The sequence below is a fragment of the Prinia subflava genome, chromosome 8 (assembly GCF_021018805.1).
Source record: "Prinia subflava isolate CZ2003 ecotype Zambia chromosome 8, Cam_Psub_1.2, whole genome shotgun sequence".
Taxonomy (NCBI): domain Eukaryota; kingdom Metazoa; phylum Chordata; class Aves; order Passeriformes; family Cisticolidae; genus Prinia; species Prinia subflava.
In genome coordinates, this window is record NC_086254.1 from 13,850,232 (window position 1) to 13,870,181 (window position 19,950).

The window sequence follows — 19,950 nt, forward strand, 5'->3', positions numbered from 1 at the left end:
TCTGTCCGTCCGCCCACCCATCCAGGCCGCCTGTGAGCCCTGCTGGCGCTGCCCGAGCAGCCGCTGTGGCCTCGGCGAGTAAAACGCAGGAGTTGAGCAGCCTCACCTCGCTGTGGGTTGAAATGGAAGGAGAGCAGGGTTAGGTTAGAGGTTAGGGAAAAGATTTTTACTGGGAGGGTGGGCAGGCCCTGGCACAGGGTGCCCAGAGCAGCTGTGGCTGCCCCTGGATCCCTGGCAGTGCCCAAGGCCAGGCTGGACAGGGCTTGGAGCAGCCTGGGACAGTGGAAGGTGTCCCTGCCATGGCAGGGGTGGAATGGGATGGTCCCCAAGGGCCCCTTCCAACCCAAACCATTCCGGGATTCTGTCTGAGATGAATGGGTTGGGTTGGAAGGGAAGCCCCAGCTGAGAGCGGGGCTGCTGCCCTGGCCGTGCCCGTGTCCCTCCTCCTCCTCTCGGGAAGGTGAATTGCAGCAGAGTTGGACAGAGCTCGGGATGAGGACACCATCTACCAGTGCCACTGCTTTCAGTATCACAGAACGCAAAGAGCCATTGCAGATTTCTGGTTCTTTTTCCAGTGGCATTCACCATTTGGTGCCTTTTTAATCATCTCTTGCGCTGCACTCAGGCAAAGCCATGACAGTACGTTTCCTGGCAACTTCCAGTAATTTTATCTGGCTCTTGCTTTCAGCCATTTCTGCGAGACAAATTAGTTATAAACTGCTGGAATAAAGCCCTTTTTAAATTCAAAAATTCTTGGCAAATAGACATTCTTTAAAATTTTTATCCCACCATCTTTGCCTTACAACAGATCTCTCATTTCTACATGACATTAAGGGCCCAGCAGGTCACTGTGCCTCAGCCCCTTTGTCTGCACACTGAATTGCACTAGGAGTTTACCCTATTTAAAATACTTTGCATTGCTTTTCCAGGTAAAGAATCACTGCAGCTGTCCCAGGGACACGGCGCTGTGAATGAGAGGAGGGCTGGTCAGTGAAATCACGGCTCTGCTGCTGTGATTCACCCCCTGACGTTGTTTGAGGTTTCCCTGTTGGACAGGGGAAGGCTGGCGGCCTGATTGACCAGCGTAAGCAGGATTAGCTGGGATGGTACCTGTGCAACAATAACTTGGAATTTGCAGACTATTTAAATGCTGAGATGAAAGGCTCTGCTTAAGTGGGGATGCTTTCTCTGTCATCAGCACGGCAGATGAGTGTCTGCACAGCACAGGAGCTCTTGATTCAGCCCTGAATTGGTGCATTGGTGCATCAGAACCACTCATGGCAAGGAATTTCCCCCATTTCTGGCCTTTTTTTCCCAAATCCACGCTGCTGTCTTGAGCTGACAAGTGCAGAGACTCGGAACCCCGCTCATTCCAGACTGCTTCAGGAAGTCAGGGCAGTTAAGGAATGGAAATAAACAACTAAAGTATGCATTCTCTGCTTGCAAATTAACCTGCTTTATGACTGTAGACTTTGCATAGAGCAGACAGAGCCAAACATCACCTGGACAGCTCGGGCTGTGTGGAATTTATACTGTGACTGTAACAGCAACCTGCTCTTGCTTACTCACTTATGTTCTCATTGCCTTCCATGTAATAATGATATCAGCTTACACATTGGCACATGAGGATTAAGGGCTACAGATTTATTATCTTTCCTTAAAAATACTATTTTTAGTTTCTAATTACTGATTAAGAACATCAGGGTGCAACCTTTCCAGCATCTTTCCCATACATTCACTGCTGCATATTCATCACGCTACAGTGCACTTGGTTTGCAATCAGATAAACCAACAGGAGCAATGTGGGCGCTTAGAAACTAAGCCAACACCTGCTTACTCTTTTTTTTTTCTTTTCTAATAGCTGCAATGCAGGCTCTTCTTTAATTCCTGATTCAAGAAGCTACTAAAATCACCAGTTTGATATATTAAATATTGGCAACAGTCCTATTTCTTTCTCTCCACTACTGATGTTTTACAGTTTAGTTAAAATAACTTGGAAATAAGCAGGGGTAAGTGTCTGCTATGAGCTGTGACAATCACAGACCATGGGGGTTCAGATCTGAATCCTCCTGAGAAAATAAGTACAGAGAGATCTGCAATAGATTGTATCCATCTGTTTGACCCTACAAAGACTTCTTTGGTTTGGTTTGATCCATTCCTTACTTAAATTATGGAATGGTTTGGGTTGGAAGGGGCCTTAGAGGCCATCCCATCCCACCCCTGCCATGGCAGGGACACCTTCCACTGTCCCAGGCTGCTCCAAGCCCTGTCCAGCCTGGCCTTGGGCACTGCCAGGGATCCAGGGGCAGCCACAGCTGCTCTGGGCACCCTGTGCCAGGGCCTGCCCACCCTCACAGCCAACAATTCCTTCCCAATCTCCCATCCAGCCCTGCCCTCTGGCAGTGGGAGCCATTCCCTGTGTCCTGTCCCTCCATCCCTTGTCCAAATTCTACTGCTCTGTCCTACAGATGCCTCCACATCAAACCAAGCTAAGAGAGCCAACTTCCCTCCAGATCGATGCTGCTCAGAACTGGAGCCCTTGGAAGCCCCTCCCTGGAGCAGGAACCATAAACAGGTAGGGACAGTGCCTGTGTAAAGCAGCTTGAATGCAGCAGCAGTGACATCCTTGCACTGCCACAAGTGTCTGTGGAGAGAGAGCCCAGCTCAGCTCCCAACCACCAACCCGTGGAGCTTGCTGAAAGCTTCACACCTTGAAAACCAAATATATCTTTTTCTCTATGCACTAGAACACATGTGTGGGCTTTAGGCTGTGTCTTTAGCCATACAAATTAAAGTTCCTCACTAATCAACTAGCCTGGGAATAGTCAAGGAACACAAACTTTGTGCCCAAAAGGAGCTTTGGAGCAGTTGGCTCACCAAGAAGGTTCATTGGTACCAATTCTGTTTTAAGAACTAAACTGCTTGAAAAGCAGTGCAGGAGCCAAAGCCACACAGCAGCCTGGAGGCTGAGCTGAGGTCAGAATTCCACTTTCTGCTCCACCACTTCACTGTGGCCTTCTCTCAACAACAAGTTCCAACTGCCTGGGTGAAGAGTTACCCCGTGGCTGAGGTTGCTGTGTTTTTATTGATTTGCCAGGCACTCCTTCCTGCTCACACATTTCCCACCAGGCAATTTGCACGTTCTGCAGCCTCCTGGCCTTTGAAGATGCAGCAGAGCTGCTGTTGAAGCCAACAACAGCCAAGTCTCTGCATCACTGGCAGGATGTTGCTGCGAAGGTTTACGGGATTGACTTCTCAGTGACTAAACCTAAAGCTGAGAGTAAAGGACAGCTGACCTTGGAAAATTATCTCATCCTGTTTAGACTCACACAAAACCCTTTGCCAAATCTCTTAATATAAAATATTTCACGTCATGGATTGACAGAGTTCCTTTCTTACCCTTCCTTCCGTCCACACCAAATGCGATAAGTGACTTTTCTCAGTGAGAAGGCTCAGAGGATGGAGATCCGGTCACTTTATGTGCTAAGGACAGAATTCTCAGCTTTTTACTGTTGAAACAGGAAACACTGTCAGATCCTTCTGGAGAATTCTATTGTTACATGAGCAAATACAAATTTTGGCCAGGGTGAAAATGGCAGAGGGCATCTCTCTTCTACATGCAGGTCAAAGCCCCTGGAGATGAAGGATGCAAATTCCAGCTCTTCATGGCCAACTGCAGCACTGCCTCATTTTAGCTTTTTCTGGTCCAGTTTCTGGTTTTGTGCAATTTGATTTTTGGGTGTCACAGAGGCAGATGCAATATTCGACATATTTTTAATTCCTAGTCAGAATATTTTTGTTCTAATTTAGCATCAAAGTTTTCAACTTGAAAAAACCAAAGCCCTGCCAGCGTTCCCAACCTGGGTCTGGCGAGCAGGGCCCAGATGTGAGACAGCCACACAGATGTGGCCTTCAGCCCCTGCAACCTCCTCACCCTCCATCCTTAGAGCTTCTGCCGCTCACCTCAGGCAGCCCCAGGTGTGCTTTGCACAGCCTTTGCCAGGCTCCCTGCTCTCCATCAGCCCCGTGCAGGGCAGTGGCCACGCCGGGTTCCATCCCAGCACCGGCTCCACCAGTTCTGATCCACAGCTCACCCCCAGCCCCTCCTTCCTCAGTTATTTCCTGACACTAATGCCTGTTTTTGTTGATCCAGAGTCTAATTTGGAGGGAGCGCTGGTGCTCTGGGCAGCACCAGGGGTTTACAAACCCCAGCTCTGTGCTCCGCGCTGCTCAGGGTTTGCGTTTGGGACGAGCCAGAACGCCCAGTTCCCGTTTGATAACCGGTTTGTTCTGTCGCTGGGAGACACGCCCTCCCTCTGTAAATGTTACACATCAGGCGTATCTGATCCATTATTCACTAACTGCTGCTGCTTCCCACTTCCAGCCCCTATTAGAGGGAGCGCTCATGCCAGAAATGTCACGGTGGCATCATGTGACAGGTGGTATTGATTCAGCGCCGCTGGCGTTTAATGTCACTCGCGTTCAGTGGGACACACGGCGGGCGCACACGGATTCCCAGCACTGGGGCAGGTCAGGACAGGAGCTCCCAGCCAGCCCCAGGCCAGGCCCTGGGACTCGGGAATTACAGCGGGAATTCTGCTGCAGAATTCTGCTGAGTGTCTGCTCTGAGCTGCCCTAGCACTGTCAGTACAGTTTTTCTGATTCACAGAATCACAGAATGGTTTGGGTTGAAAGCATCTTAAAAGCCCATCCCATTCCCACCCCTGCCATGGGCAGGGACACCTTCCACTGTCCCAGGCTGCTCCAAGCATCCCATCCCTGTCCCACACTGCTCTGGGCACCCTGTGCCAGGGCCTGCCCACCCTGACAGGGAACAATTTGTTTCATAAAAGAATCTGGATCACAACTACAGATTATAAGACTCGATCCTGAGGTTTCATGGCAGGTTTACAGCAGACAATGAGAAGGGAGGTGATGCTTGGTGTCACACAGGGAACAGTTGGGAACAGAACCCTGCTCTGCCCACTCCTTTTCACTCTTTACAGGATATTCCCTTTTGGCAGAACAGCTCCCAGTCTGGGGAAGCTGCTCCCAGCCTCTCCAATCTGATGCACAAAGTGCAAAGAAAACCCAAGGGAACACGTGCCCAAAAGCCACAGGAGCCGTTGTATCCAGCGTTCTGCTCCTGCCACTCCTGCACCCTCCCCAGAGCCTGTGAAGGATCCCTGCAGCTCATCCCCCCTGGCTGTGAGAGGACCCTGAGCACTGAACCCACGGAGCCTCTGCAGGATCCTTCCAGCTCATCCCCCCTGGCTGTGAGGGGACCCTGAGCACTGAACCCACGGAGCCTCTGCAGGATCCTTCCAGCTCATCCCCCCTGGCTGTGAGGGGACCCTGAGCACTGTAACCCACTGAGCCTCTGCCCCCAGGGCGTTTGCCAGAAAAGCTGAGGCTGGCCCAGGGTCGCTGCTGCTGCCAGACTCCAATGGCTGCATCCACCGGCCTAACGTGACCCAAGCCTCCAAAAGGGGTTTGGTTAAATGCTCCTTGCTGTCTCAAAGCAGGGAGCCTGTCAAGAAGCCAAGCAAGGCCCAGCCCTGTGCCTGATAAACATCTCCCCATCTGGATTTCCCAAGCTTTTGGGAAAGTTAAGCAACTCTCACAGAAGGACATATTCTATACATATTCTATACATATTCTATACATATTCTATACATATTCTATACATATTCTATACATATTCTATACCTATTCTATACCTATTCCTCTGTGGAGAGATGCACAGAGCCCTGTGCCACGAAATGGAGCTGAGGGCTGGAGCAGCAGAGCACCCACCACCCCCCACAGGTCAGCCAAAAATAAAAACTGTCATTCATCTGGGAAATGTCACAAAGCCCTTAGTCATTGTTTATTCTAAATAACACCAGCTCCCATCTTCAAAGTGGTGTTGAATGACTCCCATTGCTAAATGAACTGGAGAAAAGCAAAGGCAACAACGCAGCCTGTTTGTGCAGGGGTTGCTGAGGCAGTGGTTGGGTTGGGGGAAGGAGGGAATATTCTCCCACCTGGGGGAGAAGCCCCAGGAAGCAGAGGCTCAGTGCTCAAGGGCCTCTGGAGATAACAAAAGGTGGTACAGGGTTCACTCCTGGCCGTTCATTCAAAATAACAAACAGCCACGAAATGTCAATGGTCAAAAGTTAAGTGGTTTCTGAATTTACTCCGTGCAGGTTTCTTTGTAAATCAGTACCTGTGACTTGGACAGATGAATTTTTCTTGGAGACAAGCTATCACTAGCAGCTCCTTTCATGTCTTTCCAAACAAAAATTTCCTAATTTATAAGTGCCAAAACTTATAGGCAACTCATTTTGCTGATAGCAAAATTCAGTTTTAAACTTGTCTGCAATGATGCACCAAATCTTCTGCAAGATAGGAAAAAATAATTTATTTCAAGTAATAAAGAGAACAATGTTATAGATGATGAAGCATTAATGTTGCATCCCAAAATCTTACACACAAAACCAATTCCAGCACCACATTCAGCCTTTAAGAGAAGAGCTCAGCATTGAAATGCCTGCAGGGAAAGTACTAAACAATTAGAATTGAAAAATAATTTGGTGACACAGCATTGACTAATGAAGCACAGTGAAATGTCAAACATTACATACAGATGAAGGAAAACAACTGGGAAAAGTAGAAATGTCCATAAATTGATTGCTACAACTATAAATTTCTCTAAATTCAAGCTAAGTAAAACAGGAGTATATTGCAGATATCTGCGTAGCTGGAATTAAAAGCTGTACCTCATAATTTAATTATTCATTTGATAATCCATAAATGAGTGGCATACTACATTGCAAACATCGTGTTAAATGAACAGAAATACTCTGTGTAAAAAAAGTTAACTGTCTTTATCACCAGAGATGGGTTTGTACAGGAGAGCACAGCTCTGACACAGAGCCTGGTGCTGTGGGATGTGTTCAAAGCTTTGGGATGTTCCTGAGAGCCCAGCTGTGACAAACAGCTCTCCCCCCACCATCCCCTGTGCTGGGACCAGCAGCCAGGCCTGGAACACGCCGTGGTTTGGTTCCAGAGCACAGCCAGGGTCACCTGCTGCCCCTCGCCTCCCCCGTGGGACACACCTGACCAGCAGGGATGCACAAGGGTTTGCTTTCAGCTTATCAAAAGCACCTACAGACACTCTCAGGTTATCACAAAAACCCTGCTTCATTGCAGACTCCAAGTTTTTCTAGCAGCAGCAGTGTTTTAAAAGTTACGAGTTTACTTTTTCTCTGTTTTATTTTAGTGAACTCTTAAGGCAACTCTTAACAGGAATAATTTGCTCAAAAAGGAAGGCTGGATATTTTTTAAACTGTTATTTCCATTTGGAAGACACCACCCTCCTTTGCCCTCATCCTCCAGTTGTTTGCACAGGTGAGGCTGTGCCACCTGCAGCACTGTGTGCACAGTTGAGGGTGGCAGGGTCACGGCGTTTCCTTCACCAACGGCATCAACACAACAATAAATGAGAATATTTACAACAATAAATGAGAATATTTACACACAGAAGGGGAAGCAAACACTGCACAGAAAGCAACTCCAGGCCTGCAGTAACTCTGAACTGCAGAAGATGCTAAAGTCCAAAGTTCCAAATACCCATCCGGGAAAAAGGTGAGCCTGAGAAGAGTTTAAGAGTTTTACCTGTTGATATTCTGAATCTGAGCCAGGCAAGCACCTGAACAACAGAATTCTCTTCCTACACCTGCAGCTGTGTATGTACAGAACTGAAATTAAATATCCTGTTGGCAGCAAGCTCCTAGGTCAGTACAGAAAAGCTGTGAAGATACAGGAAAGAGTGTAAGACTTCAACTGTTATTTAAATTTGTATTGACTAAACGCCTTTTAGGAGTCCTAACATTTGTCACAACCACATTAAAAATGACTGTATTTATCCACTAAAGAACTTGTTAGCAGCTCAGTGTAAATTCTCATCGTTACCTCAGCTCTCCCCTCAAGAGGCAACAACAGTCACCAAGTAAAGAAGTATCCAAGTGAGGAAAGCCTTCCTCAGGAAAGCCTCCACTGCCTGCACAGGGAGGAGATGCAAGGTCCTCTTTAAGGACATGGACTGTGACAGTGCTCACAGCAGCTGAGCTTTCCCACTACACTGCAGGCAGCCTTAAATAAAATGAAACAGAATCATTTCAGTTTGGGGAAAATCCTGATGAAGAGAATCATGCTGATGAATATAAAACAAACTACAATCAGCATTATCCACAGCAGCCAGTTGACGGATTTCTTGGCGTGCTGTTCCAGGCGGTCGGACTCGTCCTTGAGCTTCTCAAAGTTCTGGTCTGCCATCCTGAGGGAGTGTGACAGTGTCTGTGGAGCAAAGAGAGCAGTGTCAGCCTCACAGCTGCCACGTCTGGCAGCCTCCCCCAAGGGGGAAAAGGTTCAGCTGCAGGCAGGTGTTGCCCCCAGTCTCCCCACTCCAATCCCACGTGGAATGGAGCTGCAGGATTTCACACATCAGCACTGGAACCCTGTGGGATGCAGACTGAGGGGTCACAGCTCAACATGCGCTACCTGGTTGTCCTGTTTGATCACGTTCTGGGCAGCCAGAGTGTTGTTTTTGAGGCTGCGAGCCAAGCTGAGCATTTCCTCGGCCAGCTTCTCCTGCATGTCCTGGTGGTGCTGCAGCACAGCATCCAGCTCCACTGCCGACTGCTTCTCGTCTGATGGGACGCCTCTGCAAGAGCACCAGGGAAGAAAGGGATTTACACTTCCTTGTGGGTCAGTCTCACAGGTTTTCCCCAGGTTTTACATCTCTATAAGACAACCAGGCCCATTGAGTCAGCTGAAACCATTATATTTTGGTTTCTATGAGCAGACACTTCACCCAATTTAAAGCATAACTGAGATTTAAAGGTCATTAGGAAAATGTTCCCAAAACACTGAGCACTGGAATGAGAAATTCTGACTTACTTTCTCTTCCTTATGTTCAACTCCTCAGAATCTGGAAAAATAAAACAAGTGTTTAGCATGTTATAAATTTCCATGCAGTCACAGGCTGAAAAAACAATTCTCCTGGAAGGGATTTTTGGATATCCAAATCCTATTTAGCCTCTACCCCACGGAATATGGGTGTCAAATGCCTACCTGCTTTCTGCAGGGAAAAGAGGACACACAACCTCAAAAGAGGGGAAAAACCCCAGCTGAATCACATCCCTGAGGGCAGGGTTTCAGCCTGTGTGTCTCGGTGTTCTTTCAGGACACGTTAGATTGGCGCAGCTCCAGCTGCTCTAACAGTAGCCATGGAAACCTCAAATTAATTCCTCCCAGTTCCCTACGTGAATAACATGGCTGTGTATTCCACAGGAACTGAACAACACCTACTCAAAAGCACCCAGGATCACATGGTTTGCTCAGAGCAGAAGGGAACAGGAGCAACAATAAATTGCCCCTGCTAATTCTGTAATTAGAATGTCTGTTTCTGCATGAATGCTACAGAAAGAGCTTCCTGCAAGTCCCTGCCACCACTGATAACAACACTTCTGCTTTCATCTGTCAGGGTTTTTGGTTTAGTTTGTTTTAAAAATCTGCTGCCTTGAAGTGAGGCACTAAATTAAAAGTACACTTTGGGAAATCTTGAACACCTGACCTCCTTCTTCCCCTCCCTGTAAGACTCAGGTTGACTAGTTAGAGGAAACAACAGATCAAACTTACCATCAGTAGCCAGGGGGTCCTGGGAGGAGAAAGAGAACCAAAACAGCAGATTACAAAGGCTCAGTGACAAAGGACAGCCCTGCAGGCCTGGCAGAGTGCCCGCACCCAGGATTTAGAGATAAAGAGGCGACTTCCCACCAGGCTGGGACACTGCTGAGACACAGCTGCACACAAGCAGGACAATGTGTACAGCAGCAAAGCAGCAGCAGCGCTGCACGTACTGTGCCAAGCAGCTCGCTCCTCATCTGGCCCGTGCAGCGCGCCTTGGTCTGCAGGTGGACGGTTTTGGTGGCCGGGGTTCTCTCCTTGGCCGTGGTCGGGGTGCGCCCAGGGGCCAGGAACTGGTTTGCCAGAGCCTTTTCTGTCGATGAAGACTGCAGTGGGGAGAAGCAGGAACAGTCGTGGATGTGACACTCTGCAGCGTGAGGCACCAGGGGTGTGACCCACAAGGACAAGGTGCAATCCCACAGCTGCTTCCCAGCAGTGAGGGCAGCCTGAGCAGCAGCACTGACTGCACCTCGGTGGCTGTCACCCAATTATTGGCATTTCCCAGCTCTCCTGGGACCATCCCAGAGAGGTGACAGGCCTGAGGGACACCACCTGCCCTTGCATCTCACAGCAAACGAGTGGGAAGGATGAAGGCAATGTATACTTTGTATTTTCTCTCGGCTAGTGCTTTGTATTTTCCTTTTCCCCCTCATAAAGGCCTACAGAACAGAGTTAGATCCTTTTGGATAAAAGGTATCCTGCTTTACTACCTGTGTTGCCTCCAGCTTTTGAAAAGAAGTTTCATACAATACCACCTTTCAGCAAAATATGAATCCAATATATTTATTCAGGCTTTCACAAACAACACCTAATAAGATTTCAACAACTGTTATTTTGAGATGCAAGATAAAAGTAAGCATAGGAACCAGGCAACAGATGAATATAAACACAGAATACTGGAGTATTTTCAAGCTGAACTAGAAGATCTTACCAATTTCTCAGCTTCTAGGAGTCCCTTTAGGAAGTCCACTTTGCGGGAGTATTCATTCAGCAGTTCTGGGGCTGGCTTGCTATTGGAATTGAAAGTTAATAATATGAAAGCCAAAGGTTACTGGCATTTTTTACTGTTCTTCTTTTCAAACAGATTTTTTTAAAACCCCACATGGTTCTTCAAAGAAGCAGAAATAGTCTCAGGTTGGGAATACACTTGCAACACTCTGCAAATCCCCTTTTCCTAGGCAGGGAGGGCTCAGGCTTTCCACAGGGAAGCACACACTGGAGTGGTGTTTGTGGGCTATGACTGACTTACACGTAAGAGATTATCAAATCAAAGTGTCATTAATGTTGGAAAAGACCTCCAAGGTCATCAAGTCCAACCTTCCACTGAATTTCCACTAAACCATATTGCAAAGTGCCACATCTGCTCTCTTTTTGAACACTTCCAGGGATGGTGACTCCATCACTTTCTTGGGCAGCTCGTTCCATGCTTAATTACTCTTTCAGTGAATGATTTTTCCTGGTATTCAAAGTAAAGCTCCGCTGGCACACCCTGAGGCGTGTTCCCTAAGCACAAGCCCACAACAGGCACCCAGAGGCTCAGAGCGCTCACCTGGACTGCTTCTTCAGCTCCCGGAGCATGTCCTCCAGAGCAGCCACATACTGAGGGCAGAAACAACACTTTAAGCGACAGGATTAACGAGAAATACCCGGTCTGGGCGAGGCTGTGAGTTTAACACCACAGCGCTCCCCGTCTCGGTTACTGAGGCCCCGGACGAGCCGGGGCGGGAGGGGCGCGGCGGCCTCACCTTCTCCAGCCGCCACTCCTCGGGGTCCCGCCGCTCCGCCGCCAGCGCCTCGCACCGGCTCAGGAGCCGCATCAGGTTCAGCTCCAGCCGAGTGGCGGCCATGGCGGCACCGGAACTCGCCTCAGCGCCGGGCGCCATCTTGGGGCGGGGCGCGGGGAGGGGCGGGAAGCGCCGGGCGGGCCGTGACCGCCCCGCTTTATTTAAAAAAACAACAAACAAAACCATCCCTCAAACCACCCCAAAGCCAAAGCCCGTACACGGGCACAGAGGCAGCCGCGGCTCGAGGCCGCTGGGGCAGCGCTGTGCCGAGCTGAGCTCTTTCCTCACTCCAACAAGGCGCAGCGCCGTGAGGGGCCGGGCACGGCCGAGCCTCAAGGCGCAGATGGCGGATCGCAGCTCGCCCTCAGCGCTGTCCCCGCACTGAGCTGAGGCGGCTCCGCACAGCACACCCAGCATGCGAGTCCCGCCTTTGCTCCAGGAGCACCAAAATCCTCCCCTATGACACCACAGCCGCCTTAGCGCTTCCCCTTTCCCCCTACTTCATCAGTACTTCATAAAAACAGTGAACTGATTAAAGGCTTCCTTTGGAATAAATTGCTTGTTAGGCAGACATTGATAAAATACCACATGTATTTTTTAAAAGTGCAATGTTTTAATAAACGATTTATAAATGTTGTTCCGAGTTAAGGCTTATTACCACATTAACAGTTCTGTAAACCATAGAGAAAATGGTCATAAAATCATACAAAACATTAAGGCAACACACATTGACCTAAACTCACTGTTGGTCCCACGAGAGTCCTTCGTAAGGCAAATGGAAAAGGCACGGCAGCAGAATGGGGGGCTTGTTTCCCGTACACTCAACCCGTGTACTTTATTCAACATTATGCTTTACGTTCTTTGCAAGGTTTTAATTTAAAGTGGAGAATATTTGCTTTAAACAACCTTGCTTAACCCTGACAGTACTGTCCATTTCCAGGCTGCCTTCCCTGCAGCCACTGAAAAGACCATGAATAAGTTCACATCCTTCAAAGGGTTAAAGCCAAAGCTGTGGTCATGTTCAAGAAGAGTGCGGAGAGCTGAAGAATTTCACTTCTCCACACAGGGAATGTGAGAGTAAGGGTCCGAGAACCTGCGTTTGAGTTTTGCTGTGGGTTCGTACTCATCCCCGAGTTCCTGAGCGTGGGCCAGTGCAGACCCTTGTGCAATGTACACCGAGTGGATGCTGTCAGTCCGCCTCGCTGGCTGCTCCCTCCGCTGCACCATCAGAGACTCTTCCTTAGCGAAAATCTCCTCCTGGGATTCTGTACACTTGAACATGCCGGGAGGAAGTTTTATGTTTGCTGTTGGCATCACTGGAGTTCGACGGGGCACTTTAATCTTGGACAGTGTTAAGGAGTATCTGCGCCTTGAAGCCAGGGATGCAGAGTAAGAATTTGAAGAGGTTTGTGGGAGAGAAGGCACTTTGCAAATGTCTTTGGCAGGCATGCTGGAGCTCTGAGCACGGCAGTGTAATCCAATAATTGCTTTAAAGAAATAAGATACTTAGAGACTGATAGCAAGCCTAAAACGTAACTCGATACGAGCCACTGTGACCAGATAATGTTTGGTCATCTGGCTGTACGCGGTGAAAGGTGTAGAATAAAAAAAAGCACTTACTACCTTAATACTGACCTTCGGTATCCATCCGGCCTGGTTTGTCCTCCAGCAGGCTCTCTGTGCTCGCAGAGGTCTCCGAGTCCACGATTTCCTCGTCAGAGCCTCGCTGGTCAAGCTCAGGTAGGCGGTAAGTGATGTCCTCCCTGCAGCAAACACAGGCTGCAGCACCTCTGGCACAAGCACCTTTATGCAGCTCATGATCAGAGGTAAAGCATGGAGTCATTAACTATTAATGCTCATGGTATTTTCCCTCAGTTAGTGCTTTGTATTTTCCTTTTTCCCCTCATAAAGGCCTACAGAACAGAGATAGATCCTTTTGGACAAAAAGCATCCTGTTTTACTACCTGTGTTGCCTCTAAGTGCAAAGGGCATGGCCTGACAAGGTAAAGTGAGACTTACTTTTCTTCTTTTATTGACTGTATGCGATCAATGAGAATCTCCTTCTCCCGGTTGTTGGCTTCAGAAACGTCCTCCTCTTCGTGCACCGAGTCCAGCTCTGAGGTGCCACTGTCATTTCCTTTGACCTGAGAGCTTTTATTCTGCAAGACAGATTCACATGTAACACCTGTCAGTCACAAGCAGCTACACCCCTCCCAAGTTTCAGAGTGGAAAACAAATGAGTAGCTCAAAGGAGAGGCTGATGGAATTGATGAAGAGCTGTTAGTTATCCATACAAATGTTTCAAGAAGTAAGAGAAAATTTCCTATTCACCTGACTTCCAGGAATTCTTTACCTTTTTGTGATCTGTCAGGCTCAGCTTAGTTTTAGTAGTCACTTAATGAGTAATATTATTACATCCAATGTAAGTTACACACAGTGTCTATAAAATACCAGGTCGTGATAGAACAAGCAAGCAGCCCTGCATGCAGAGAGGAAATTGCACCAGTACATGCAGTCCTGATTGTTCAAAAGAGTGTTTAAAACTGAGTTCCAACCCGTGTAAGTATTTTAGCCATGCAAGAGTAACCCATGCACTGGAATCAGGCAGTTGTACATACCAGCTTCCCCTCGTAAGGGGAAGAGAACCCAAGTTTTATAGGCCAGAGCTAGAGAGAGATGGAGACCAAAATTCACTATATGCAGACACAGTTTGGTCTGTATGAACAAAAACAAAGAGTATTCTCCCTCCTAGAATGCAGCATATTTTTGCAAACCAGCCATCTCTGGAGTGAAGGAACTCTTTTGCCATGTCAGACACTCAATCTTAGTTCCACTGACAGAAATACACGGGAATAGATTCTGACCGGTACAAAAGCAGATTCCCACCCTTCATTTATCAGAACTTCAGTGGAGCTTTATATTTAGCTCCTACCTACAGCTTTGGGCACTTTTTTCCCACTGATTTTTGACTCACTGAATGGATGGACAGGATAAGCAGCACTGCCTCCCCAAGAAGTTGGTGTTTTATTTCAACCCTTACCGTGTTCTGCCGAAGTAACGAGAGCCGTCGGAAAGCGAAGCTCTCTGCTGCTTCCAGCTGATTGATTTCTTCCATCTTTATCTTGTACTTCCTTATCTGCTCCTTTATGAGCATCTCTACACACCTGTGAGAAAGGCAAGAGCTTATTGAGCTACCTTACACTATGTGAAGGTTCTGAAACAACCACGGTGGCATGGAATGCTGCTGCTGGCCTGGGGGTGTTTGTCACACACATGTGACAAACACAGCGTGCCAGCCCATCCCTCACAGCAGCACTGCAAGGGAACGGGGTGAGGAGGCACAACAGGACAGGTAATGGTGACAGGTAATGGTGACAGGTAATGGCACATGTTCCTCCTGGGATCACCACAGCCTGCCATGCTGGCTGTACACAGTGGTGAGCAGACAGACATTACCACGACTGCCAACAGCTCCTGCTGCTTCTACCTGTTGTCCCTGAGCTGGCAGAGACACAACGAGCCTGCAACTGCCCTTCTCCACCTCTGTGGCCCCAGGAGTCAGTAAGGAGTTACAAAAAGCTCATTTTTCAAACTGTTTTCATTGGAGGCAGAGGCAAGGCCAGCTATGCAGTGAGGATGGTGAGGGGTTCTCACAGCCAGAGTTGCTGGAGGGTGAGGAGAACAGAGAGGGTCAAGGACAGAACCTTCTTCAATTCAAAGCACAACGCAGAAGAGATCATCAGGGGGTTCCAAGTATGCAGGAGACAGCTTAATTCTAGATCACATTGTTTATTATGCCTTGTATCTCAGCAAAATAGATCATTAGGGTACAAGCCCCCCAAAAAATAGATTATCTTGATGTAAAACACAAACCCAACTTACAGATGATCCTACTTTATGCTTAGTAAAATGGAGACAGGTGGAAGGTCTGAGAGGGGTGTATGAATTGGCAGCACTGGCAGAGGTAGAATTCAACAACTCTAGAACCTCAGCTTCTCAGCTTGATACTAATAAAGTTGTAACAAATACAGGTGGTAGTGACCTTCCATCCCATTCCAAAACATTGCTTCTCCTCAGACAGGCAAAACTTACATGGTTGTTTTTGAAACATCCTTCATGCTGGTCAGGGGGTCAGAGGTATCAGGACAGCGCAGGAGGCACGGAGCAAACACGATGGCCAAGGCATTGGGGGACATGCGGTTCACATCTTCTATTAAAGCCACTCTGAAATTCAACAGCCAGGAAAGAGATTTTGAGCAGCCCTTTCTAGAATACAAACACCTTGATCATGCCTTGCCAGCATTCCCAAATAACACGTAAGGAGGCCTCTTGGACACTCAGTATGTACAGGAGTTCAAAGAAGCTTTACAATTATCTCGTACCTACTAAGACAACACTTCATGTATCGAAGGATCTGGGAGTCACCCGAGTTAAGGGAGTTTGGTGGCTTCTCAAAAGAATGTCTGGTGATTCAGCATCTTCTCTTCAAAAATCCCAACTGCCCATGTTCAGAGGGCTGCTAGGAAAGTCCCCAGGATCCTCGGGTAAGAGCAGGCCCTTTACCAGCACCATTTATCCCTGCTCCTGGGATATGTTAATCCTCAGCTCATTACAAGCCCCTCTTTCTAAATCCTGGTGCTCAGATGATTCACCAAGGCTTTGAGATCTACCTTGCCTTCAAAGTTGTCCTTATCTGGTTTGATCCAAATACCCCAGGTGGCAGAAGCAAACACACACCTGTCTGTGAGCACTACTACAGCTTCAATTCTTTTATTTCTAAACCAGCAGAATCCCTACACTGACACTGAAGGTGCTTGACACTTTATCAGAATCACAGTTTCTCTACAAATAAAGAAATTAAACTCATTACTTGACAAGATGGAAGATGAGTCGTTCCAAGGTGTTATGATTTGCTTGTGGGAGCTGCTCCAGGACACTGTAAATGGCACAGAGTTGCTCCTGTTTCTCTGGCAGTTCTGCACAAAGAGAGAAAACACAAGATTCCAATTGCTGTGCAAGGCTTGTGGAAAGCTAAAAATTCCTAAATTCTGCTAAGTCTTACTGTCATTTCATTTAGCAGCTGTGATAACTGAATGTTAAAGCACCCCTCATGGCACTGCAGTTATCCTGCATTTTCAGATGCTGCTGCTGTTAGCAATCATCAGGTGACACACTAAGACCTCCAACACTGTCTAAGGTGCCTTAATCCCACTGAAGTTAAAAGAATCTAGGGATTTAAAGTATCTGTATATCCAGATCTGGTTCAGAATAACAAGAAGAAAAACCCTGCTCGAAAGGAAACTTATTCACATGCTTATACAGTTTTTAGAATGAGCAGTTGTAAGTGATACATTAAAAATAATAATTAAAAAAAAACCCTGAAGCAAGATCAAGTAAGCTAGAGGAGAAATTCCTTGAGAAGTGTTTTATGTAAAATGTCTGAAATCGTTGTTGTAAGTACACTGGAAGGAGATGTTTAGTCAGCATGAGCAGCTTAAGAATTCCTGTTTCCAAGGACACAACTAGTTAAAGAAGAAATGTTTAAAGAATCGTTTTAAAACCTACCTACAGCTCTGAGAAAATCATTGTACTGTGCCGAGGTCATTAGTGGGTCTGGCAATTCCCTCAGCCACTGCTTAAGGATCCCTGTGATGGTGTGAATAGGGTAATTCTCCAATTTCACTGAGTTTGGGTCTGAAAAGGAACGTTTTATTTAGAGCAGTTCATTCCTTTGATGCACACAACGAGACCCCATAGAAATAAGATAAGAAACATTCAAAACTCCTGTTCACAGAATCCAAAAGGCAACTCAGAAGTTAAAAATAGGCAAAAGATAGTAATTTAAAGGTACTAAACAGCTTTTGGCAGCCAAAAAAAAAATAATACAGCCTGCACAGTGAGCAAAAAGCTGTTTTTAAACACTAAGAAGTGACAGATACTTTCAGACAGAAGAGAATTGCAGGTAACTGATATCATGCAATGAAGTGCAAAGGGTGGACAACACTGCCTGACCTTCTTGCAGCAACTGCTTCAGCTCCTTCATCCGATTTGCTGAGCCTGATTTCCTGTAGATGCCTTCTGTGTAGAGCCCGTGCATCTCCACGTACTCCAGCAGCTTCTCCATGACCACGGGCACCGAGTTCCCGTCGCTGGTCAGGGCGCTCACGCACACCCCGAAGTGCCGGCGCTCCGCGTCCTGCTCGCCCTGCGGATGGCACAGGTGAGACCCCGCTGGGAATTCCCTGCCCCAAGCTATGCCATGGATTCCTGCTACAGCTGCCTTTTGCTTCCAGAAACTAAAGCTGAGAGGTTTATTCTGGGTTGCTTTGATTATAAGGCAGATTTCCTGAGCTGCAGCAATGAAAAGCCTTTATGGTTCACACTGCAGGGTTTCTTTATCAGTTTGGCCAACACTGCACACACTCTGTGAGAAGGGTTCCTAAATTAGCTCAAGCATCACCTCCTAGAAGAATGCTCTGTTTCTGCAAGTGCAGGGTCCCTCTCTGACTACAGACAGAGAAGAGAACTGTTTAAGCATTTTTTATTCAGTGCCTGCACATTCACTGTTCATTTACTGAGAAATAAAGGCAGCATTTTGCATGCACCACTTCTGCTACCACAGAACCCCATCCCAGATCCACAGCCCTTACCTTTTTCCCACAGGAGGTACAGCTGCTCTGGATTTTGGACATGCACTTCTTGTGACAAGTCAGCTTGCAAACTAGAGAAAGGAGCAATTGTTACAAGCATCCAAATCCCACTGAAACACTTCTCATCCTGAATTACCAAGGCCCTGCTGTAGCAGCCTGCCTTACAAGCAGCCTGCACACCTGGGTGTGTTCACTCACCACTGCACAGACAGGCCTTCTCCATGGGCCAGATGTAGGAGCAGCAGTGCTCACACGACTGCCGGATGCTCACTTGGTAGTTTGTGAACACGTGGCCATTGTGCTCTTCAATCTGGTGAGAGACAGCAAGCAACCAGTGAACTCTTTTTCCCTTTAAAAAATTATTATCATTATTATTAATAAAACCATCTACCCTATATCAGCTTTTCACCTTTTATTTTATAATTACAGCCGAAAGCTTTCACCCTGAAACCAAATTTCACCCTATCTTAATGCAGTTAAGTTTGCTGGAACAATTCATAATTGACTTTGCTGCCTTAAAGTTCATCAGTACAATACAAGAACTATAATTTTGTTATTAACAGTTAGTAGTTGTTTTCTTTTAAACAGCCCATGCTTGAGAAAGCCTTTAGACTCTAAAAGAAGCTATGGACAAGCAAGAAAATGCTTGAGCACCACCTATCACTGCAAAAGCAAGATCTCTACTTTGTGAAAACCAGTTTTATATTGTCACATCTTCACAAAGGAGGTAAAAGTGAGTGAGCATGCAAAACAAACCAGAATGTCAGTACAAAATCAAGCTCTTCAAAGGGTGTTTGAGTTCTGTGAGTGCACCTGAGGGCTTGGATTACAGCAAGAAGAAAGCACTTACTGCACGATCTTGTTTCCGTTTCTTCTTCTGGGCTTTAGTTTGCTGCAGTGGGAAACAAAACTGGCCTTAGTCTATGAAATTCAGACATTCTGGTCCTTTTTCTTCCCCTATTGCATTTCCCAGACTTTACTTCACCTCCAGACATTCGAGACACTATCCTGCAGCTTCAGCTTGGTTTGAGGGTTGTCTGAGCTCACCCTATCCTAAAAACCAGCTGAGCTCACTGCCTGATGCCAAAGCAACTCCATCTCTCAAACCTCCAGAGAACTCCCATGTTTTCACCAAAGAAAATGCAAACTTTCAGACTCTTTAAATATGAAGTTTAAAAAGTAACAATTCCATAAAGGTGTATCACTAATCAGAATTTGTTACACACGTGATGTGTGTATGGCAAGTGTTTCCCAAATAATAAAGAAAGCCATGGAAAAGGTTCCTCATTTTAGGAGAGCAACAGTGTCTCACCATCCCATAAACCAGTAACAGAATAACTTTCATACCTTGGGCTGCTCAGATTCCTCTTTCTTTGTATATCCTCTGATGAATTCATCCAGAAGGGATAGAAAGAGATTCAAAACCAGCTTGACTTCTTTCTCTTCCCTTTTTTTGGCCAGGTTTGTAACTAGGAGCTGGTAATTTTCCACCAGATCTTTATAGCCAACATGGATTTGTCCATTCTAAAGAAGGAAAAATACTTGTCAGACATTCCTTTTTGATACTATTGAGACAGTTTCATATTTTCATGTACTTAATAAGTTCAGAGGTGGAAAAGCACAGCCATGATCAAAGTCAAAGATAACAGCCCATGACAGAAACAAGTTAACATACTTCCCTCCTGCACTGTCCAACAGCACTTGGCTGACACAAAGCAGTGTCAGAAGAATATTGGAAAAGCTGTTGGCTCCTCTCTTTGGTGTTTAAACACATTAAGAGGCTG

The 19,950-nt window shown here is 47.0% G+C and overlaps 2 protein-coding genes across 10 annotated transcripts in view; both read right to left on the minus strand.

The window, feature by feature from the left end:
• Positions 1-6,378: 6,378 nt before the first annotated feature.
• On the minus strand, positions 6,379-11,636 carry USE1 (unconventional SNARE in the ER 1). The gene is made up of 8 exons (XM_063403353.1): positions 11,478-11,636; positions 11,282-11,331; positions 10,664-10,742; positions 9,906-10,058; positions 9,685-9,703; positions 8,944-8,974; positions 8,545-8,707; positions 6,379-8,340 (listed from the first exon to the last, which is right to left on the minus strand). Exons 1-8 carry the CDS (start codon positions 11,613-11,615, stop codon positions 8,158-8,160), a joined length of 816 nt encoding a protein of 271 aa, XP_063259423.1. The 5' UTR covers positions 11,616-11,636; the 3' UTR covers positions 6,379-8,157.
• Positions 11,637-12,107: 471 nt separating this feature from the next.
• The window catches only part of MYO9B (myosin IXB), a 42,022-nt gene continuing 34,179 nt past the window's right edge, over positions 12,108-19,950 (minus strand). For 4 of the 9 annotated variants that reach the window (XM_063403199.1, XM_063403197.1, XM_063403198.1 and 1 more), the window contains 13 exons: positions 19,514-19,690; positions 19,017-19,058; positions 18,365-18,476; positions 18,167-18,237; positions 17,529-17,721; positions 17,082-17,210; positions 16,387-16,492; positions 15,609-15,740; positions 14,557-14,680; positions 14,135-14,182; positions 13,536-13,675; positions 13,152-13,279; positions 12,108-13,003 (listed from right to left, as the gene is read on the minus strand). In XM_063403199.1, coding sequence (XP_063259269.1) covers positions 12,567-13,003; positions 13,152-13,279; positions 13,536-13,675; positions 14,135-14,182; positions 14,557-14,680; positions 15,609-15,740; positions 16,387-16,492; positions 17,082-17,210; positions 17,529-17,721; positions 18,167-18,237; positions 18,365-18,476; positions 19,017-19,058; positions 19,514-19,690 — 1,839 coding nt within the window. In that variant the 3' untranslated portion in view covers positions 12,108-12,566. Of the gene's footprint in view, positions 13,004-13,136; positions 13,280-13,535; positions 13,676-14,134; positions 14,183-14,556; positions 14,681-15,608; positions 15,741-16,386; positions 16,493-17,081; positions 17,211-17,528; positions 17,722-18,166; positions 18,238-18,364; positions 18,477-19,016; positions 19,059-19,513; positions 19,691-19,950 lie in introns of all 9 variants that reach the window. The other 5 variants (XM_063403205.1, XM_063403201.1, XM_063403200.1 and 2 more) reach the window with 4 other exon arrangements.